This window comes from Lutjanus erythropterus, chromosome 5 (assembly GCF_056507025.1).
Source record: "Lutjanus erythropterus isolate fLutEry1 chromosome 5, fLutEry1.hap2, whole genome shotgun sequence".
In the NCBI taxonomy this organism is placed as follows: Eukaryota; Metazoa; Chordata; class Actinopteri; order Lutjaniformes; family Lutjanidae; genus Lutjanus; species Lutjanus erythropterus.
This window is the reverse complement of record NC_139321.1, coordinates 21,725,259-21,749,143: the sequence shown is the minus strand read 5'-3', so window position 1 is coordinate 21,749,143 and position 23,885 is coordinate 21,725,259. Positions and strand designations below refer to the sequence as shown.

The following is a 23,885-nucleotide window of genomic DNA, read 5'->3' as shown; positions in this document are numbered from 1 at the left end:
GGCAGTAACAATGGGATACAGCAGGATTGCGCTGCTCTGTGGCCTTGCTTTTATTTTCCGTGTCCTCCACCCCGTCTATGGAGACGTGAGCTACTCTATCCCGGAGGAGATGAAACGTGGATCTGTAATTGGAAATATCGCTAAGGATCTGGGACTGGATTTGGGCAGACTGTCTGCTCGCAAGGCCCGTATCGATACTGAAGATAACAGTGTTAAGTACTGCGGTATAAATATCAACACCGGAGACTTGATTGTGCAAGAAAGGGTCGACAGAGAAGGGCTTTGTGCTAAAAAGGCATCATGTGTTCTAAAACAGGAACTCGTACTGGAAAATCCACTAGAACTGCACCGTATTAATATCCGCGTTCAAGATATTAATGATAATTCACCCCAATTTAAAGAGGAGTCTCTTAAATTTGAAATTCACGAATTGGCCGTCAAAGGTACGCGTTTTCTCCTGGATGAGGCGCACGATGGAGACATCGGGGAAAATGCTGTTCAGGGCTACTCACTTCAACAGAATGATCATTTCAAATTAAATGTAAACACAAAAGCAGGCGGGCGGAAACACTGCGAATTAGTCTTAGACAAAGAATTAGACAGAGAGGACAAAAAAGAGATCATGTTATTGCTCACCGCATTCGATGGTGGTTCTCCTCAGAGATCAGGCACTGTAGTCATACACGTCACTGTACTGGATGCTAATGATAATGTACCAGTGTTTAGCCAGAACGTCTATAAAGCCAGTCTACCTGAAAATTCTCCTCTGGATACTTTGGTGATCACAGTGAGTGCAAGTGATGCAGATGAAGGTTTAAATAGCGAAATAACCTATGCATTTGATCATGTTTCAGACGAAACTGACATGTTTTCTTTAAACTCTAAAACAGGGGAGGTGAGAGTAGCTGGCGTTATTGATTATGAGAAAATGACATCCCATGAAATGCAGATCAGCGCTAAAGATGGTCTGGGATTGGCGTCATATGCAACGTTGATAATTGAAATTACTGATATAAACGATAATGCTCCAGTCATACACCTGAAATCACTGAGTAATCCCATACCTGAGAATGTGTCACCTGGTACAGAGGTGGGCATCATTAACGTGCAGGACAGAGACTCTGAGAATAACCGACAGGTCCGCTGCTCTATTCAACAAAACGTCCCTTTTAAGTTGCTACCTTCTATTAAAAACTATTATTCTCTGGTGACCACAGGACAACTGGACCGTGAAGTAGTTTCTGATTACAACATTACAATCACTGCCACTGACGAGGGCTCTCCACCTCTGTCCTCCTCTAAAACAGTTCAGTTATCTGTAGCAGACATCAACGACAACCCGCCTGTGTTTGAGGAACAGTCGTACAGCGCATATGTGAGTGAAAATAACAAACCTGGCTCCACTTTATGTTCCGTTACTGCTCGAGACCCCGACTGGAGACAAAACGGTACAGTGATTTATTCTCTGTTAGGCGGTGAGGTGAACGGTGCTCCGGTGTCCTCCTATCTGTCTGTTAACGGAGACACGGGGGTGATCCACGCTGTGAGGTCGTTTGATTATGAACAGTTCAGGAGTTTTAAAGTCCAGGTGATGGCCAGAGACAACGGTTCTCCTCCGCTCAGCAGCAACGTGACCGTCAGTGTCTTCATATCTGATGTGAATGACAACTCTCCTCAGATACTGTACCCCGCCCCGGAGGGCAACTCCTTCATGACCGAGCTGGTCCCCAAAGCTGCACACGGAGGCTCTCTGGTGTCCAAAGTGATAGCGGTGGACGCGGACTCCGGCCAGAACGCCTGGCTGTCCTATCATATAGTGAAGTCCACCGATCCGGGACTTTTCAGTATTGGTGTCCACAGCGGAGAGATCAGGACACAGCGGGACATTTCTGAATCTGACAGCATGAAACAGAACCTTATTGTGTCAGTGAAAGATAACGGACAGCCGTCTCTCTCTGCCACCTGTTCCATGTATTTACTTATTTCTGATAACTTGGCTGAGGTGCCAGAACTGAAGGATATTTCTTATGATGAGAAGAATTCCAAACTGACCTCTTATCTGATCATCGCTCTGGTGTCTGTGTCCACGTTTTTTCTGACCTTCATTATCATCATCGTGGGTGTGAGGTTTTGTCGCAGGAGAAAGCCCAGACTGTTGTTTGATGGAGCAGTTGCCATCCCCAGCGCTTATCTCCCTCCTAATTACGCAGATGTTGACGGCACAGGAACTTTACGCAGCGCTTACAATTATGACGCCTACCTGACAACAGGTTCTAGAACCAGTGACTTTAAGTTTGTGACTTCTTACAATGACAACACACTGCCTGCTGACCAGACTCTGAGGAAAAGCCCATCAGACTTTGCTGATGTGTTTGGAGATTGTGATGTTTCTCCTGAGGTAGGAACACATTGCACATTACTGAACTCGTATTCATTATCCTGATTCTTGTCTGTTGCGTCGACTCTTTACGTTTGTTTTGTTTTTATTTGTGCTAATGATGACATGCACCTTTTATGGGTCTAGGTGTTGATGATTCCCAAAGACGTTAGACTCCAGCTTGTCATAACTGAAAAATTTTCCGTTTACATATGACAGCCTCTACAGTTTTTTTTTTTCTAAGCCCGTCAATCCAAGATGTGCCTACTGAAGCTCAACCCCTCTTAAAACAACTATTACAGGGCGTTGAGAACCTCTCTTGTCCCTATATGTGACAGACAGACACACACACAGAAACATTTATTTGCGCATATACTATTCTACAATATGTATGTATTGTCAAGTTTTCTGATTGTGTGTGTGTGTTTGTGTGTGAAATTGATTCTTTCTGGTCGTATGCTTGCTACGTTTAACTTTCAGTGAAGAAAACTATATCAAATACGTCTCTTGTTCCTCTCTCCTTGGTACTGAACTGTATTTGATCTGCTGAAGTATTTTTGAACTAGTTGACCGCCGTGCTTTGTGCTGTGTTAATTTTCCCCTTAAGTGATTTTTGTTGCAGTGAGTATGGTAGAGTACAAACCTGGCTAAAATACTGTAGTTACGCTTTTCTTGATTTTGTGTTTAATGCAAATCAGTAATTGCTCCAATCTGCAGTCATTTTGGGGCCTCCTCCGCATCGATACTCATTACAAGTCCATCATTCTTAATGGATAATGGGAAATTGTATTAGAGTATTATGACAAAACTCAAAATGGAGCGTCAATAATTGCTTTGTTTTGCTAGTGGAATATCGCTTTTCTGAGTATGTGTATATAGTTTTTGTCTCGCATCCATGAAAAGTGCATCCTCGCTTAAATTAGCACGACATGCAGTCTTTCACATTATGTGTGACAAAATAGCTCTTGATACTAAAGTTTTTTCGTATAAATATATTCTTTGATATGATCGAGAGTATATACTTTTGTCCAGTAACACCGTTACCATCAATGTACAGCACGAAAATTAATGTATGTCAAACGCCAAGACGTCCAGTTAAGGCTAGATAGAGCAGCTACCAGATATGGTAATTTGGTCCTGCAAGTTTAATACTGTTTGGCTGTTATATGTTAAGAAAGTAAATATCAGCCTTCCTTCCTTGAACTTTGCAACAATGGCTGAACACTGTCATCCTTCTTTGAAGTTTGATATGATTCAGTAATATATCAGAGAATAATAGCGGATCCCATGTTTAAAATTGGAAAAACCACCCCATTGTTAATGGCAGCCAGGTGTTTGAAAATATCATATGATGTTCAAACATAGAAAGTCCCGTCCAAGATGTGTGATCTTCCACCTGAGGTGTTAAGTTCAAGACCGAGGGATCTTTGAATGCAGTGCGTTTAGTCAAAGCATAAAACTATTTGTGATATGTGTCATACACACAACGGTTCATTTTACAGCCTAATGCCTAAATTATGGTCTGTAAATCCAAACTTGATGATAAAAATGAACCAAGGCATTTCAATTCATTTTCACGAATTCACTTACAAACTGAAGATTTTTTTTGTTAGGGTCAGAGCAAAAGAGGCTTTATATGAACACAATAGAAATATTACTCTCTTTTAGTTGATCACATCTTAACAGCTATCTCTGGAATACCATGAAAGTGCAAAAATACAACAAAATAAATCACTAGCATTTCTTGAATGAGGGACATGAGGCTTGTGGACATTAGGTGTCATTGATATAATATTAAACACAAAGGAAATCTAAAACGAAAGTGGTCCCCTTTTATCATCAGACATAGTGTAAATATTTTTTCCTCCTAACTGTGGGTTTGAAAGAGGAGCCCAACCCGAGACACAGTTTCGACAATTTCATATTTGTGTTGCTTTTTCCTATCATTAGTCGTCCAATGGTATTATCTCCTCTGAAGAGTAATGATAAAAATCGTGAGGCATTTTTTTCGGTTTTAAACAATAAATGAGGATGACTGGACAGGTTCATCCTTTTGAGAGGAAAATGAAATAAAATCTTAAATCGCCTTGTTATACCTAAACAAATACTCATGGTGTCAGTGTGCACCAATAAACAAGAAGGCTCAGTCATTCTCCACCTTCTGTCTCAACGAATTTACAGCCTGACTCTGCTGTTGTACCGCACTTGACTAAAACAGCTTCGTGTTGGACTGCAATGTGACATTTTCTGTTTATTTAGAAGAAATCACTAGTGTATCCTTGACGTTTTTGGACTTGCTTGTAGGTTTTTTGCCTGTGGTCTTTCTGGCAGTAACAATGGGATACAGCAGGATTGCGCTGCTCTGCGGCCTTGCTTTTATTTTCCGTGTCCTCCACCCCGTTTATGGAGACGTGAGCTACTCTATCCCGGAGGAGATGAAACGTGGATCTGTAATTGGAAATATCGCTAAAGATCTGGGACTGGATTTGGGCAGACTGTCTGCTCGCAAGGCCCGTATCGATACTGAAGATAACAGTGTTAAGTACTGCGGTATAAATCTCAACACCGGAGACTTGATTGTACAAGAAAGGATCGACAGAGAAGGGCTTTGTGCGAAAAAGGCATCATGTGTTCTAAAACAGGAACTCGTACTGGAAAATCCTTTAGAACTCCGTCGTATTAATATCCGTGTTCAGGATATCAACGACAATTCACCGCAGTTTAAAGAGGACTCACTTAAATTTGAAATTCATGAATCGGCGGACAAAGGTGCACGTTTTCTCTTGGACGAGGCGCACGATGGAGACATCGGAGAAAATGCTGTCCAGGGCTACTCACTTCAACAGAATGATCATTTCAAATTAAATGTAAACACAAAAGGAGGTGGTCGAAAATATTGCGAATTAGTCTTAGACAAAGAATTAGACAGAGAGGACAAAAAAGAGATCATGTTATTGCTCACCGCATTCGATGGTGGTTCTCCTCAGAGATCAGGCACTGTAGTCATACACGTCACTGTACTGGATGCTAATGATAATGTACCAGTGTTTAGCCAGAACGTATATAAAACCAGTCTACCTGAAAATTCTCCTCTGGATACTTTAGTGATCACAGTGAGTGCAACTGATGCAGATGAGGCAATGTATGGTGAAGTAATTTATGGATTTAACCATGTGTCAGACGAAAACCAAGTTTTCTCTCTAAACCCTAAAACAGGAGAAGTTAAAGTTGTTGGATCTATTGATTATGAAAAAGAATCGTCATATGAAATGCAAATCAGTGCAAAAGATGGTCTAGGATTGGCGTCATATACAACTTTAATAATTGAGATTACTGATGTAAATGACAACGCTCCAGTCATACACCTGAAATCACTGACTACTCCCATACCTGAGAACGTGTCACCTGGTACAGAGGTGGGCATCATTAACGTGCAGGACAGAGACTCTGAGAATAACCGACAGGTCCGCTGCTCTATTCAGCAAGGCGTCCCTTTTAAGTTGGTTCCTTCTATTAAAAACTATTATTCTCTGGTGACCACAGGACAACTGGATCGTGAAGTAGTGTCTGATTACAACATTACAATCACTGCCACTGACGAGGGCTCTCCACCTCTGTCCTCCTCTAAAACAGTTCAGTTATCTGTAGCAGACATCAACGACAACCCGCCTGTGTTTGAGGAACAGTCGTACAGCGCATATGTGAGTGAAAATAACAAACCTGGCTCGACTTTATGTTCCGTTACTGCTCGAGACCCCGACTGGAGACAAAACGGTACAGTGATTTATTCTCTGTTAGGCGGTGAGGTAAACGGTGCCCCGGTGTCCTCCTATCTGTCTGTTAACGGAGACACGGGGGTGATCCACGCTGTGAGGTCGTTTGATTATGAACAGTTCAGGAGTTTTAAAGTCCAGGTGATGGCCAGAGACAACGGTTCTCCTCCGCTGAGCAGCAACGTGACCGTCAGTGTCTTCATATCTGATGTGAATGACAACTCTCCTCAGATACTGTACCCCGCCCCGGAGGGCAACTCCTTCATGACCGAGCTGGTCCCCAAAGCTGCACACGGAGGCTCTCTGGTGTCCAAAGTGATAGCGGTGGACGCGGACTCCGGCCAGAACGCCTGGCTGTCCTATCATATAGTGAAGTCCACAGATCCGGGACTTTTCAGTATTGGTGTCCACAGCGGAGAGATCAGGACACAGCGGGACATTTCTGAATCTGACAGCATGAAACAGAACCTTATTGTGTCAGTGAAAGATAACGGACAGCCGTCTCTCTCTGCCACCTGTTCCATGTATTTACTTATTTCTGATAACTTGGCTGAGGTGCCAGAACTGAAGGATATTTCTTATGATGAGAAGAATTCCAAACTGACCTCTTATCTGATCATCGCTCTGGTGTCTGTGTCCACGTTTTTTCTGACCTTCATTATCATCATCGTGGGTGTGAGGTTTTGTCGCAGGAGAAAGCCCAGAATGTTGTTTGATGGAGCAGTTGCCATCCCCAGCGCTTATCTCCCTCCTAATTACGCAGATGTTGACGGCACAGGAACTTTACGCAGCGCTTACAATTATGACGCCTACCTGACAACAGGTTCTAGAACCAGTGACTTTAAGTTTGTGACTTCTTACAATGACAACACACTGCCTGCTGACCAGACTCTGAGGAAAAGTCCATCAGACTTTGCTGATGTATTTGGAGATTGTGATGCATCTCCTGAGGTAGGAAAACATTTCATATCACTGAACTTATGTTCAACGTCATAAGGACATCATTCTTGTGTTTTCCTTCCAGTCTGTTCAATTATATTTCTCTGTTTTGTGGTGGTGGTTAAACCCAACTTTAATAGGTACTGCGGTTGTTCAGATTTTATCCTGGTTCTGACAACGTTAAGATTCAGCTTTCCTCGATACCGTCGTCGTTGAGCTAATCCTATATTTAGTGTTAGAGTTTAATATCACAAACTTTACAGCTGTTGTCCTTTCAAAATGAATCTCGGCACACAGACAGACACTATGCGCACATAGTCTCGTTTGATATGTATGTCCTTTCAAATCTAAAGAAGGTTTGCTATGTCTTTTGGCCTCAACTTGAAGTTTATTTGACTAATGTGGTTGTATGTTTACTCCTTTTTTGTGTCCCAGTGAAGAAAAAAGTTTCTAATTACGCTGTTTTTGACTCTGTCCTTGGTGCTGAAATCCACTGACCTGCTGAAGCATTTTTAGAGATAGTTCATTTTTATGTTATATGCTTTTGACATTTCCCCCTTTGTTGAATTTAGCTTAAGTAAATTTGCTGTATTATATCTTTTGCTTAAACAGGTGGATTTTATCTGGTTTTGATGTTTTAATATCAATAATTAATCACTTTAATATGTTGTCATTCTGAGTGCCAACTTTGGATTAATACTTATTAGAAGTCTATCAGTATCGGAAAATAGGACATTGTATCAGAGTAGAATGCCTCATCTGAAATTGGAGCCTTTGTTTTCATCCTGTTTTGCTGGGAGTTTTTCTTTCCGACGGAAATTTTGAGTATGGACAAGTATTTACACTTGCATTTGTGAAAAATTGATCCTTGCTTATAGTAACATGGCGTGTAGCCTTTCACCGGTTGTGTGAAATAATCGCACATCCTACTCAAGTTTTATATATATATATATATATATATATATATATATATATATATATATATATATATATATATGTTAAACTATATTTTTTTTTGATAGAAATTATGTATTGCTCAGTTTTAAATAAAACTATTATCGACACTATACAAGACGAAATTACTGCAATTCAATGTACATCAAATGCCAGTGCTCACAGTCAAGACTTGGCAAGGCAGCTTGCAAAAAGTTTGTATTTGATAGTTTTCTTCTGGTATGACTTAAGAAATTAAATATAAGCCTCTTCCCTAGAACATTGCAACAAATGTTGATGACTGTCAACCTGTTGTAAAGTTTGGCAGATTTTATTCCAGAATTGTATCTGAAACAATAGCAGACACCATCTTTAAAATGTATTGCTAAAAATCAGTTAAGTCACTCATCTTCTGAGGTGTAAATTTCTTTCTTTCTTATTTCTCACCACAATGTTAAAGTTAAGAAATACCTGTGTGACATTTTTGATCCTCGAAGTCGTTAAAATTGATGACTGAGCCGTCTTTGAAAGTAGCCCGTTATGTCAACGAATACAACCATGTATGCTATGTTTTTAAAAACACAGATGTTCAATTTGCAGTTATTAACAGTTAAATCATGGTCAATAAATTCAACTTTTTCAAGGAAATTACCTAACTTATTTCCACTTTTTTCCAAATTGCAAACTTACAAAATTAAGAGTATTTTTCCATTATATGTGAGCAAAAGAGTGTATATAAGTCAATGAAAATATATTTTGTTTTACTTTTTACTTCTTGAAAGCTTAACCCAGTAAGTGACGAATGTGAAGAGAGTGCAGATAGACGAAAAATAACACCGTCATTGCATCAATACAGGACATAAGATACGAACGTTGGTTCTCATGATTTGAGATAAAGAGTGACACTAAAGAAATAAATCTAAAACGAAAGTGCTCTCTTTTTGTCCTCAGGTATATTTTTTCTATCTGGTGATTTGAAATGCGAGCCCTTCCCCAGACACAGATACAACGATTTCATGATTGTGACGCTTTTGTCTACACACCTCGTGCAATGATATGTGTCTTCTCAATACTTAATAACCCTAATTATAGTAAAGCATTGTTTTCGTTATTTTGTAATATTTGGGATCACTGAACTGGTTTAACTTTTGAATGCGCAAAGTAAAATTAAATCCTTCATGGAACTGCCATACCCAAACAAATACTCATGGTGTCAGTGTGCACCAATAAACGAGAAGGCTCAGTCATTCTCCACCTTCTGTCTCAACGAATTTACAGCCTCGCTCTGCTATTGTATCGCAGTTGACTAAAACAGCTTGGTGTTGAGCTGCAATGTGACATTTTCTGTTTATTTAGAAGAAATCACTAGTGCATCCTTGACATTTTTGGACTTGCTTGTAGGTTTTTTGCCTGTGGTCTTTCTGGCAGTAACAATGGGATACAGCAGGATTGCGCTGCTCTGTGGCCTTGCTTTTATTCTCCGTGTCCTCCACCCCGTGTATGGAGACGTGAGCTACTCTATCCCGGAGGAGATGAAACGTGGATCTGTAATTGGAAATATCGCTAAAGATCTGGGACTGGATTTGGGCAGACTGTCTGCTCGCAAGGCCCGTATCGATACTGAGGATAACAGTGTTAAGTACTGCGGTATAAATCTCAACACCGGAGACTTGATTGTACAAGAAAGGATCGACAGAGAAGGGCTTTGTGCGAAAAAGGCATCATGTGTTCTAAAACAAGAGCTGGTACTGGAAAATCCACTAGAGTTGCACCGTATTAATATCCGGGTTCAAGATATTAATGATAATTCACCACAATTTAAAGAGGAGTCTCTTAAATTAGAAATTCGGGAATCGGCGGTCAAGGGTGCACGCTTTCTCTTGGATGAGGCGCACGATGGAGACATTGGAGAAAATGCTATTCAGGGCTACTCACTTCAACAGAATGATCATTTCAAATTAAATGTAAACACAAAATCAGGTGGTCGAAAATATGGTGAATTGGTCTTAGACAAAGAATTAGACAGAGAGGACAAAAAAGAGATCATGTTATTGCTCACCGCATTTGATGGTGGTTCTCCTCAGAGATCAGGCACTGTAGTCATACACGTCACTGTACTGGATGCTAATGATAATGTACCAGTGTTTAGCCAGAACGTATATAAAGCCAATCTGCCTGAAAATTCTCCACTGGACACTTTGGTGATCACAGTGAGTGCAACTGATGCAGATGAGGGAGTGAATGGTGAAGTTACATATGGATTTAACCATGTTTCAGATGAAAAACAAGTTTTCTCTCTAAACTCTAAAACAGGAGAAGTTAAAGTAGCTGGATCTATTGATTATGAAAAAGAATCGTCATATGAAATGCAGATCAGCGCAAAAGATGCTCTGGGATTGGCGTCATATGCAACTTTAATAATTGACATTACTGATATAAATGACAACGCTCCAGTCATACACCTGAAATCGTTGACTACTCCCATACCTGAGAACGTGTCACCTGGTACAGAGGTGGGCATCATTAACGTGCAGGACAGAGACTCTGAGAATAACCGACAGGTCCGCTGCTCCATTCAGCAAAACGTCCCTTTTAAGTTGGTCCCTTCTATTAAAAACTATTATTCTCTGGTGACCACAGGACAACTGGACCGTGAAGTAGTGTCTGATTACAACATTACAATCACTGCCACTGACGAGGGCTCTCCACCTCTGTCCTCCTCTAAAACAGTTCAGTTATCTGTAGCAGACATCAACGACAACCCGCCTGTGTTTGAGGAACAGTCGTACAGCGCATATGTGAGTGAAAATAACAAACCTGGCTCCACTTTATGTTCCGTTACTGCTCGAGACCCCGACTGGAGACAAAACGGTACAGTGATTTATTCTCTGTTAGGCGGTGAGGTGAACGGTACCCCGGTGTCCTCCTATCTGTCTGTTAACGGAGACACGGGGGTGATCCATGCTGTGAGGTCGTTTGATTATGAACAGTTCAGGAGTTTTAAAGTCCAGGTGATGGCCAGAGACAACGGTTCTCCTCCTCTCAGCAGCAACGTGACCGTCAGTGTCTTCATATCTGATGTGAATGACAACTCTCCTCAGATACTGTACCCCGCCCCGGAGGGCAACTCCTTCATGACCGAGCTGGTCCCCAAAGCTGCACACGGAGGATCTCTGGTGTCCAAAGTGATAGCGGTGGACGCGGACTCCGGCCAGAACGCCTGGCTGTCCTATCATATAGTGAAATCCACCGATCCGGGACTTTTCAGTATTGGTGTCCACAGCGGAGAGATCAGGACACAGCGGGACATTTCTGAATCTGACAGCATGAAACAGAACCTTATTGTGTCAGTGAAAGATAACGGACAGCCGTCTCTCTCTGCCACCTGTTCCATGTATTTACTTATTTCTGATAACTTGGCTGAGGTGCCAGAACTGAAGGATATTTCTTATGATGAGAAGAATTCCAAACTGACCTCTTATCTGATCATCGCTCTGGTGTCTGTGTCCACGTTTTTCCTGACCTTCATTATCATCATCGTGGGTGTGAGGTTTTGTCGCAGAAGAAAGCCCAGACTGTTGTTTGATGGAGCAGTTGCCATCCCCAGCGCTTATCTCCCTCCTAATTACGCAGATGTTGACGGCACAGGAACTTTACGCAGCGCTTACAATTATGACGCCTACCTGACAACAGGTTCTAGAACCAGTGACTTTAAGTTTGTGACTTCTTACAACGACAACACACTGCCTGCTGACCAGACTCTGAGGAAAAGTCCAACTGACTTTGCAGATGCGTTTGGCGATCCCGACGTTTCCCCAGAGGTATGACAAATCCAAAAACGTTTGTGTTGTTACATTTGCTACTAATGTCAGAAAGAGTTCATTCAATTTTTGTCTAACATGTTAAATGATAGTACGACGAAAATGGACTGTTCCGTCTTCCTTGCTTGCTTTCTTAATAATTACACATAGTTCCAATACCATGTACGATTTTCTTTTTTGTTTTGTATGTACTTTATCCTATTATTGATATATCACACGAAATTACGCCACCACAGGATGGCAATTAAAACTTACAACGGATACTTTTTGGCACACTGGAGTAAAACTTTTTTTTTTTTCAAATATTGGCAAAATCTCATACAGTTAAAAGCCTGTACTCTCTAAAGGGATTAGGGCAATTTTCTACCAGACAGTATTTAGAGTACAAACTTTTTTTATTGCATGTTTACCGTTTGGGATATACTGAAATTCTTGTTCGTTTTGTCTGCTACAAATGACAGGTCAAATATATATATGTTTTTATTCCAGTCAGATAGGTTTGCAATACATAGTATTATGTCGTCATGCTATACTTATTTTTTCTCGTCGTATTTTATACTTTTCTTTTCATTTTTTTCTGAATGAGAGATTAATTCATATTCAGTCCAAAACGTCCAATAATGGGTGTGAAAAAAAAATCACGTGTTGTTTTTTACCTGGTACAGTTGTAGCTTTATTGAAATGGGAAACCAAAGAAAATGTCAGAAACAACTAAAACAATGAAAAAAAGTATCCCCTAAGTCAACTTGGTAAAAAAAAATCACACAAACAGAAGAAACATGGTTTTGGTCTTAGATATACATGCATATACAGTATATGCAAATGAACACCTAGTGCATACTGAAATGACACCATGTTGCTCAGGGACCAAAGTGTTTTATAGTGCATATCAAATGCATGTACAGTGCAACCATTTAAGGTGTTTGATTGGTCCCAGGGTCTTCCTCAGGTCAGGGTCAATGCTGGGCCTGAAAATGTACAGACAGTGTGATATTGTGCAAACATTTCTGGATAGTGCAAGAAAGAAATGCCTTGACAGTGCAAGTTCCAAGACAGTTAAAATAGGTAGGTCACTGTAGGTGTAAACATTTGATACTTTATAAATGTTGCGAAAAATCTGCGAAATTACAGCAGATAGAACAATATCATAGTTGTAAGCTCTATGTATGTACAGTAACTGTGTCTCTGGACAGAGGTCATTATGGTGCAGATGATCAGTGCAGGAATACGTGTGATTGACAGTGCTCATGATGGTTGTATTCCATTGGATGTCCTTTTCCTATCACAACAGTTCACAAATCATGCTGCTGTGTTTGCACACTGTTGTATTTCATCCAGCAGATGTGGAGTTTCTTGTTATTAGCCTTTGTTCAACCTTGCTGGTTGCAACCTGCTGTAATGTCTTTTTACAGTGGGCGTGAAGTTAAAAAAGTGCGGCTTGGTTTGCACCTCCTGCCTTTTGGTTGATTGTTTTCAATGTCTCGATTAGTTTTATTTTTGTTTTCTCATCATTTGTTTGGTCTAATGGGGTTTCTGGTGGCGTCTCTGTGTTTGTGAGCAGAGTCCCAGAACTAGTGGGCTGAAGAGACTTCTCTTTTGGGTCTGTCTGTAGGTGGGGGCTTTGTCCTTCTGTCTCTCTATCTGTCTATCTGTCTGTCATTCTCCCTGTCTGTCTCTTTCCCAGCAGAGTAATATTTTGACAAGCTCCAATTTCATGAAGTAGTGCTTTCATGTTATTCACTTTTTCAGGGCTTGATAGTGTCCATATATTTTAAAAAGTACATTTTACTTTTCCACAGTTATGCCTTGTTTGGTTTTATTGGTCTCTTGTCTTTGCATCTTAATAAATTGTAAGAAAGTAATTTATTCTTAAGGATGTCTTGTGCTTAATCATATCAGAGGATTGATCTGTCAGAGACATACTTTATAATGTATGCACTCTATTCGAATTCTTGGCATTTTAATTTCACTCAAATATTTGCTTATACATAGAAACAGTTTTTTTTTTTTAAATTAAGAAGTGGAAGTCATGAGCTATAATTCTAACAATACTTTGCATACACCCATAGCGTTTTTTGTGTTATGGTGGTGTATAAAATCTTAAACCAGTTAAATATCATGTCTCTTTAATTTCAAGATACCTCTTGGTGTAATGCTGACTGCTGATAATAACATTATTATTATTATTATTATTATTATTATTATTATTATTATTATTATTATTAACATTGTTGTTGTTGTTGTTATCATTGTTGTTGTTGTAGTAGTAGTAGTATGTACAGTCTGTGATTTCTTCATTTCACTCATGGTGTCGCTATTCACCAGTCTACGTGAGGCATTTCCACTCCACCCTCTAGTGTTTGGGACAAATGAAAGGAAATTTTTCAGTTGCTGTCGGTCCTATGATGAAGCCAGAGTAACTGTGGAGTGTACTCGATTTGCTTTTGACTGAACTGTATGCTCCTTATTGAATTTGTAATCTAAAGGGGGTCGTTTTTTTTGTCAAAAACGCATCGCCAAGATGGGGCTCAAACTGAGCTGCATCGTTTTCTTTTTAGTGTGGCAAGCCGTGAATGGGGACGTGAGCTATTCCTTTCAAGAGGAAATGAAACGCGGATCCATCATTGGGAATATCGCGAAGGATCTGAACCTGGACCCGAGTAAACTGTCTGCGAGAAATGCCCGTGTTGATGCCGCAGGGAATCGCAAACGTTATTGTGACATCAGTCTCAGTAGCGGAGATTTAATTGTTGCCGACAGGATTGACCGAGAAGGGCTTTGTGGAGAAAAGCTGTCGTGTGTCATAAAACGCGATCTTGTACTGGAGAACCCACTAGAACTGCATCCTTTCAGTCTACACATTCTAGATATTAATGATAACTCGCCACAATTTAACGAAGAATTGATCAATCTAGAAATTCAAGAGTCTGCAGTCAGGGGAGCTCGTTTTGTGATAGAGGAGGCGCACGATGCGGATGTAGGACAGAATTCAGTTCAACAATACAGCCTGAAAAAAAATGAAAATTTCATTTTGGCTGCTAATGGAAACACAATAGAGCTTGTTCTTGATAAAGAGCTTGATCGTGAGAAACAAAAGGAGCTCAGTTTGCTCCTTACAGCTCTAGATGGTGGTTCTCCTCAGAGATCAGGTACAGTAGTCATACACGTCACTGTGCTGGATGCTAATGATAACGCCCCAGTGTTCAGCCAGGCCGTTTACAAAGCCAGTCTGCCTGAAAACTCTCCTGTAGACACTGTAGTGGTCACAGTGAGCGCTACTGATGCAGACGAGGGGGTCAATGGAGATGTGACGTATGACTTTGGACATGTTACTGAAGATGTAAAGAAAGTTTTTAGTATTGACCGTAAAAACGGAAAAATAAAAGTTAATGGTGCGATTGACTTTGAAACAGTTGCAGCGTATGATTTGCGCATCAAAGCAAAGGATGGTTTTGGATTATCATCCTACACAAAGGTAACCATTGATGTCACAGATGTCAATGACAATAGACCAATAATCTATGTGAAATCTCTGGCAAATCCAATCCCAGAGAACGTGTCACCTGGTACAGAGGTGGGCATCATTAACGTGCAGGACAGAGACTCTGAGAATAACCAACAGGTCCGCTGCTCCATTCAGCAAAACGTCCCTTTTAAGTTGGTCCCTTCTATTAAAAACTATTATTCTCTGGTGACCACAGGACAACTGGACCGTGAAGTAGTGTCTGATTACAACATTACAATCACTGCCACTGACGAGGGCTCTCCACCTCTGTCCTCCTCTAAAACAGTTCAGTTATCTGTAGCAGACATCAACGACAACCCGCCTGTGTTTGAGGAACAGTCGTACAGCGCATATGTGAGTGAAAATAACAAACCTGGCTCCACTTTATGTTCCGTTACTGCTCGAGACCCCGACTGGAGACAAAACGGTACAGTGATTTATTCTCTGTTAGGCGGTGAGGTGAACGGTGCCCCGGTGTCCTCCTATCTGTCTGTTAACGGAGACACGGGGGTGATCCACGCTGTGAGGTCGTTTGATTATGAACAGTTCAGGAGTTTTAAAGTCCAGGTGATGGCCAGAGACAACGGTTCTCCTCCGCTCAGCAGCAACGTGACCGTCAGTGTCTTCATATCTGATGTGAATGACAACTCTCCTCAGATACTGTACCCCGCCCCGGAGGGCAACTCCTTCATGACCGAGCTGGTCCCCAAAGCTGCACACGGAGGCTCTCTGGTGTCCAAAGTGATTGCGGTGGACGCGGACTCCGGCCAGAACGCCTGGCTGTCCTATCATATAGTGAAATCCACTGATCCGGGACTTTTCAGTATTGGTGTCCACAGCGGAGAGATCAGGACACAGCGGGACATTTCTGAATCTGACAGCATGAAACAGAACCTTATTGTGTCAGTGAAAGATAACGGACAGCCGTCTCTCTCTGCCACCTGTTCCATGTATTTACTTATTTCTGATAACTTGGCTGAGGTGCCAGAACTGAAGGATATTTCTTATGATGAGAAGAATTCCAAACTGACCTCTTATCTGATCATCGCTCTGGTGTCTGTGTCCACGTTTTTCCTGACCTTCATTATCATCATCGTGGGTGTGAGGTTTTGTCGCAGGAGAAAGCCCAGACTGTTGTTTGATGGAGCAGTTGCCATCCCCAGCGCTTATCTCCCTCCTAATTACGCAGATGTTGACGGCACAGGAACTTTACGCAGCGCTTACAATTATGACGCCTACCTGACAACAGGTTCTAGAACCAGTGACTTTAAGTTTGTGACTTCTTACAACGACAACACACTGCCTGCTGACCAGACTCTGAGGAAAAGTCCATCAGACTTTGCTGATGCGTTTGGAGAATTGGAGGCATCCTCAGAGGTATGACCAGCTGAAGTGACACATAATTTTACTCACAAAAATAAGCTTGATCAAACATACCCGTTTTTCAGACGTTCCTGTTTTAATCTCAAAGAACAACATTAAATGTCTTGAAATGTTCTATTTTCAACTATTGTGGGCTATGAAATGAAGTGTTTTTAGATTATTACAAGAGAATTCATAGAGAGTGCACTGGTCCATACTTCTCTCTTTTGACAAAGTTGTCCGCACGTCTCCCAACTGCAGTTTCTTGTCATGGGCCTGGTGTCATTGTTATTGACCAACTTCCCAAATTCCTTAAATAGTCACCAACTGCCTTTCTGTGTGCAATCACCATATGTACTTCATTCAGACCAGAAGCACCCTCAAAAGATGTGACACAAGGCTCATTAGTACTGGAAAAATGATGACATCTTTCATAAATCAGGGTGTTCTCAATATGATGCTTGTTTCTTTCCCCTGTGGAATAATGCTGCATTGATCAAATGAATTGCTATTGACTAGCAGTGATGTTATCCATTGTTCTTTGTGTCATTTTCTCAAAATATTCTCAAACTTTACAATTTGAAGCTTCTGTATGAATCACTTTGTTCGGCCTGAGTATTCATTATGTATCTGTTGTTATGAATGTTGTTTGATCGGCTTGAAAGATGAAATAGTGAGATAACTTTTTTAAGGTGTTGTTTTTATAATGTTCTTCATAGTCTTTGTTTTTTCTAACAAATATACTTAACTGTAAGTGCCCTTAAATCTTGATCGAAACAAATGCTTTAATAGCAACACAATAATAATATGTTAAACTAATCAGCTTGATATCATCATATAATGTTCAGTGTCACCGAGTCTTAGTAAGTAGCTGCAATGTATAGACTGTCAATAATAAATAAGCCTGTTTACACAATCACATTGTCATTGTTGAAGAGGAAATGATGTCTGTGGCCATATTTGCCAACATATGTCTTTTACAGTTGTTGACTTTGTTGCTTAACACAGTATTTCTAGCCAGCTGGAATGGTGTTTGTCTATACTGTAGTCCAGGGAAATATGTCATTTTGCTATCTAGAGGACTGCTATATATATATCTCTGGAGTTGGATGACTTAGACATGCTATTGTTGTGTAATAGTGGCATATATACCACAGGTTGAAGACACTGCCTGAAGAATGGTCCTTACATTTAAAACCTGTCCTCTCCCCTTTATATATATATATAAAAGAAAAAGTGTGCTTAATGTGCCTTTCTTGTTGTCTTGTTGTGTCTGATTTGACAGACAGTGATCTTAAGATAGAGGTAAATAGGAAGAAAAATGAACAAGCTGTTAGTATTTTAGATTTTGTTTTTTCAGTTGTAATAAGTAGCTGGTTCCATGGAGATATCTTCCATGCCTGTGCTAACTTATACCTATGAGGAAACCTCTGATTCTGCTTTGATGACCCTTATTACATAGCGACTGTCTATTAGTTGTGTTTTTCAGAGGACATTCACTGTCAGACTGGATGCTGGATCTGTGTTCTGTGGCTTTTTGAAAGGTGATTTTTTGCTTTTCCCTCCATGTCTAAGGAGAAAAATATTGCGAAGAAGCAAAAGCTGGACCCTATTTCCCCTTCATCATATGTGTGATAGTAAGATTAAATTACAGCAAAGGCTTTGAATCACCGTTTTGCAGTGGTATAAAATGTTTCAGCTGTATAATTGTGGTAGCATAGTGTTAAGAGTAGTGTGACCCCCCACAGTAAGTTTTCTGACATTTCATTTTTTTCCGTTGAGTTTTCTCTTCATTGTTTTCTGTTCTTTGCCCCAAGAAAGTGTTTTGTTTTGTTTTGTTTTGTTTTTTTTGTTTTAGTATGAATTTAAACATATTTTGTATTTATAAACTTAGTGCATGTATCCTACTATTCCTGGAACTGAAATAATGAAAGTTTTGTCAGCTCAAGTTGTACCTGATTGTAGGATGTCAGGAGAAGAGGGATCAAAGACATTCCAGTTCCCTAACTGATCTAGATATAAACTTGGTGATATCAGTTTTTCCACAGAGGTAATGAGATAAAGACTGCAATAACTGTAAATCAGCGTAACACTTCTACATTGACAGTCTTACATAATGTTGAAGTTGTGGTGGTAGAGTAGTGTGCCCCATGGAGTAAGTTTTCCAGCTTTGATTTTTACATCGAGGTTTTCTCTTCATTGTTTGCAGTTATTTGTCCTAAGATGCAGTGTTTTTTTCTTAGTCTGAATTTAAACATGTTTTCTGTTTATAAGCGTAATGCACATCTCCTACTGTACCAGGAACTTAAAAAATGAAACTTTGTCAACACAAGTTGAAATAGTTTGTAAGGTGTCAGGCCAAGAGGGATCAAACTGATCTAACTAATCTAGATACGAACTTGGTGATGTCAGCATTTCTCGAGACCAAAAAGTTGAATTTAGTTCACATACATTCAAGTTACAATGTAGCCAAACAAATCATATAACAATAGGTGCCTAAGCTATTGTATCATGAGATAAAACAGCTACCAATAAAACAAAAAAAAAAAGAAAAAAAAGAAAAAAGAAAACAAAAGTATGTTGGCTTCATCCCACTACTGTGGTGACTTAATTGCAGGGCATTTCTATGGGGAGGTACTGTTCAAATCCTCCTGTAACAACAGTGTTAAGTATATAAAACCGGTCCTGCCCTGTGATATGGTGACAAAATGTCTAAGGTGTGGGGTGATTCTAATAACCTAAAAGTTGTAAACATGTATATTAATGGTCAGAGCAGCCATGTCTTTTTTACAATTCATTAAAACAGCATTAAGTACATTAAGTACTTATATATACATATGGAGATGTTTTACTGTATACTGTAAAACATCTCCATGTTTCCTTGCCAAAACATGACTGCAACCTAAAACAACCAAATTCTAAGCAGAACAAACTGTTAAAATTTGAGCATTTTACACCTTCTGGTGTACACCACAGTTATGATGACTGCAGCCTTATTTTTTACAGATTTTACCCGACAACATACAGGGAAGGTAGATGGGCACCTGGTCTATTCCTTGCTGAAATGTTTCTGTGATCAAATGGAAAAGAACAATAAAATCAGCATCGCCTTTTAGAGGATTATCAGAAGATTAGATCTGCTGTGTGCTGATGGCTGATTAATATACAGATTAAGAAAGTTTACCACAGTATCTTCAGGATCCTTGTTATTCATTACCAATACTTTATACTTATCCATTTACCAGACTTATTTTATATAGGTTGCATATTTAATCCTGTTTTTTTTTTTTAAAGTGTGGCTTAAAAAGTGCATGCCGTCTTCAGAGACCTTGATTTGACCCAGTCTTGGATGCATTGAACTAAATGCACAGTATTAACTGTTGCAACTGTTTTCGTGAGTTGCATAGATTGTTGGTAACTGTTGTTTTAAGTGTTGTACAGATGAAAGTAAATTTATCTTCTGTTTAATGTAGTGGAATAGTAGACAAAGTGATGTTGTTGCAACCAGTTTGAACAGTTTTTCTTTGGATTTTTGTAATCCTTGTTATTGTTGAACTTAACTCACGGTGTCGCTATACACCAGCCTTTAGATGGGTTCATTCCTCTATCCTTTGTGGACAGTCAGTCTTGTACGCCCATTGCGTGGTCGAGATATAGAGCAATCACGGTGAATTGCTGCTGGTATTTGTGTTATGTGATTTATGTTTGTTGTTTCGATCCGTTAACGTCTGATGCTTGACGATGGAATCCAAAATCATCGCGTATTTCCTGCTTCTTTGGTTGCATGGCGCATATGGGGACATGAGCTATTCTTTTCCTGAGGAGATGAAACGAGGATCAGTTATTGGAAATGTAGCCAAGGATCTCGGGCTGGAGACGGGCGCTCTCTCTAACAGAAGGGCACGTATTGACACAGATGGCACCGACAAACGTTACTGTGACATAAACCTGAATACCGGAGAACTGATTGTTGCCGACAGGATTGACCGAGAGGGGCTTTGTGGAGAAAAGGCTTCGTGCATCCTAAAACACGAGCTTGTGCTGGAGAATCCTCTCGAGCTCCATCGGATTACTCTTCACATTCAAGACATTAATGATAACTCGCCACAATTTAAGGAAGACATGATAAATCTAGAAATTCAAGAGTCTGCAGTCAAGGGAGCTCGTTTTGTGATAGAGGAGGCGCACGATGCGGATGTAGGACAGAATTCAGTTCAACAATACAGCCTGAAAAAAAATGAAAATTTCATTTTGGCTGCTAATGGAAACACGATAGAGCTTGTTCTTGATAAAGAGCTTGATCGTGAGAAACAACAGGAGCTCAATTTACTCCTTACAGCTCTAGATGGTGGTTCTCCTCAGAGATCAGGTACAGTAGTCATACACGTCACTGTGCTGGATGCTAATGATAACGCCCCAGTGTTCAGCCAGGCCGTTTATAAAGCCAGTCTGCCTGAAAACTCTCCTGTAGATACTGTAGTGGTCACAGTGAGCGCTACTGACGCAGACGAGGGGGTCAATGGAGAGGTGACGTATGAATTTGGACATGTTACTGAGGATGTGAAGAAGATATTTAGTATTGACAATAAAGTGGGTGAGATACGAATAATTGGCACAGTTGACTATGAAACTATCACATCATTTGAAATACGCGTTAAAGCAAAAGATGGATTAGGACTATCTTCTTATGCTAAGGTAATAATTTCTGTAACTGACGTGAATGACAACGCCCCTGTAGTCAATTTGAAATCGCTGGTGAATCCCATACCAGAAGACACCTCACCTGGTACAGAGGTGGGCATCATTAACGTGCAGGACAGAGACTCTGAGCGCAACCGACAGGTCCGCTGCTCCATTCAACAAAATGTGCCTTTTAAGTTGGTTCCTTCTATTAAAAACTATTATTCTCTGGTGACCACAGGACAACTGGATCGTGAAGTAGTGTCTGATTACAACATTACAATCACTGCCACTGACGAGGGCTCTCCACCTCTGTCCTCCTCTAAAACAGTTCAGTTATCTGTAGCAGACATCAACGACAACCCGCCTGTGTTTGAGGAACAGTCGTACAGCGCATATGTGAGTGAAAATAACAAACCTGGCTCCACTTTATGTTCCGTTACTGCTCGAGACCCCGACTGGAGACAAAACGGTACAGTGATTTATTCTCTGTTAGGCGGTGAGGTGAACGGTGCCCCGGTGTCCTCCTATCTGTCTGTTAACGGAGACACGGGGGTGATCCACGCTGTGAGGTCGTTTGATTATGAACAGTTCAGGAGTTTTAAAGTCCAGGTGATGGCCAGAGACAACGGTTCTCCTCCGCTCAGCAGCAACGTGACCGTCAGTGTCTTCATATCTGATGTGAATGACAACTCTCCTCAGATACTGTACCCCGCCCCGGAGGGCAACTCCTTCATGACCGAGCTGGTCCCCAAAGCTGCACACGGAGGCTCTCTGGTGTCCAAAGTGATAGCGGTGGACGCGGACTCCGGCCAGAACGCCTGGCTGTCCTATCATATAGTGAAGTCAACAGATCCGGGACTTTTCAGTATTGGTGTCCACAGCGGAGAGATCAGGACACAGCGAGACATTTCTGAATCTGACAGCATGAAACAGAACCTTATTGTGTCAGTGAAAGATAACGGACAGCCGTCTCTCTCTGCCACCTGTTCCATGTATTTACTTATTTCTGATAACTTGGCTGAGGTGCCAGAACTGAAGGATATTTCTTATGATGAGAAGAATTCCAAACTGACCTCTTATCTGATCATCGCTCTGGTGTCTGTGTCCACGTTTTTTCTCACCTTCATTATCATCATCGTGGGTGTGAGGTTTTGTCGCAGGAGAAAGCCCAGACTGTTGTTTGATGGAGCAGTTGCCATCCCCAGCGCTTATCTCCCTCCTAATTACGCAGATGTTGACGGCACAGGAACTTTACGCAGCGCTTACAATTATGACGCCTACCTGACAACAGGTTCTAGAACCAGTGACTTTAAGTTTGTGTCATCTTACAATGACAACACACTGCCTGCTGACCAGACTCTGAGGAAAAGTCCATCAGACTTTGCTGATGCGTTTGGAGAATTGGAGGCATCCTCAGAGGTATGAATAACCTGAGTGATAGAAGTTTATTCACAAAAATAAGTTTGAGAACATTTTTCTCAAGTGTTTGTTTTCTTTTCATATACATAAAATCCCACCTACCTCTCTTAAATGTAGCTGTTTGTCTCCTTAAAAATGTTTAGAATAGTTCTCTGGGGATTCTTTTGTTTGAATTTCTTTAAACGTACAAAATGAAAAAACAGTCCTTTTTAAAATTTTAAATCTATTTCAATTTAAACTATAGGATGTTTCTCTTTAAGTATTTTTCCATCATTCTCTAAATCTTTCAGAAGAGTTCATAATGGTAAACTGTCTTCCATTTTTCAATGCACTTGAGTTTCTTATCATCCAGGTGTCATTGGTATGGACAAACTTCACTAATGCATTTCATAATCACCAACTTGCTTGGTCTGTGCAACCACCATACTTTACTGAGACAAGAACAGACACTTAAGATGAGATCTGCAGCTCCTCAGTACTGAAAAAATCATGACATGTTACATTTTAGTATGTTTGGTGTTGACAAATTATTTGTGCAAATCAGGGTGTTCTAGATATGGTGCTTGCTTACTTCACACATAGAGCAATGCCAGATTTGTCAAATGAATTGTGATTAACTACCAATGATGTTATGCATCTTTTGGTGTCATTTTCAAGTAAAATTTTTAACCTTTATGTGGTACATCTTAAAGCTTCTCTATGAGCGCAACACTTTGTTGGAGCTGATCATCAGTTGTTCATTTCCTGTTGTTGACATTGTATGGCCTGCATGAGAAATGATATATTGAGTTGACTTTGTAAGGTGTTGTTTCTTAATCTGTTGTTTGTGTGTAGTCTGTTTTTTTCTCACAAACGAACCTGTCTATAGTGCCCTGAAATCTTGACAGAAACAAATCCTTTGATCGCAGTACACTGTCTGTTAATAATATCTGTTATACTTATCAGCTTGATAGCAACATATGGTGTTTGATGTAACTGAGTCTTTGTAATTAACATCAATATATATACTGTCAATAATACATTATATCTCTCACACAGTCATATGGTGATTGTTGCAGTGGTGATTATGTCTC

The 23,885-nt window shown here is 40.4% G+C and overlaps 3 protein-coding genes across 8 annotated transcripts in view; all 3 read left to right on the top strand.

Moving 5' to 3' along the window:
* LOC146326785 (protocadherin gamma-C5-like) overlaps window positions 1-23,885 on the top strand; it is a 233,111-nt gene that overhangs the window by 14,683 nt on the left and 194,543 nt on the right. For 2 of the 6 annotated variants that reach the window (XM_084719202.1, XM_084719186.1), the window contains exon 1: window positions 4,706-7,101. The exons of 2 other annotated variants lie outside the window; for them this stretch is intronic. In XM_084719202.1, coding sequence (XP_084575328.1) covers window positions 4,714-7,101 — 2,388 coding nt within the window. In that variant the 5' untranslated portion in view covers window positions 4,706-4,713. Of the gene's footprint in view, window positions 1-4,705; window positions 7,102-20,375; window positions 22,813-23,885 lie in introns of those variants that run through there. 2 more of the 6 variants (XM_084719195.1, XM_084719209.1) reach the window with 2 other exon arrangements.
* LOC146326814 (protocadherin beta-16-like) lies at window positions 11-2,530 on the top strand. Its single transcript, XM_084719657.1, has one exon. It carries the CDS (start codon window positions 11-13, stop codon window positions 2,441-2,443), a length of 2,433 nt encoding a protein of 810 aa, XP_084575783.1. The 3' UTR covers window positions 2,444-2,530.
* On the top strand, window positions 9,455-17,626 carry LOC146326813 (protocadherin gamma-A11-like). Its single transcript, XM_084719216.1, has 2 exons — window positions 9,455-9,654; window positions 14,543-17,626. Exons 1-2 carry the CDS (start codon window positions 9,456-9,458, stop codon window positions 16,729-16,731), a joined length of 2,388 nt encoding a protein of 795 aa, XP_084575342.1. The 5' UTR covers window position 9,455; the 3' UTR covers window positions 16,732-17,626.

Excerpts from the sequence above, each read along its gene's own strand:
- LOC146326813 (XM_084719216.1), top strand. The coding sequence starts at position 9,456 with ATGGGATACAGCAGGATTGCGCTGCTCTGTGGCCTTGCTTTTATTCTC. Across the intron at positions 9,655-14,542 it reads TATCGATACTGAGGATAACA|GGAATCGCAAACGTTATTGT; the intron begins GTGTTAAGTACT and ends TTGATGCCGCAG.
- LOC146326814 (XM_084719657.1), top strand. The coding sequence starts at position 11 with ATGGGATACAGCAGGATTGCGCTGCTCTGTGGCCTTGCTTTTATTTTC.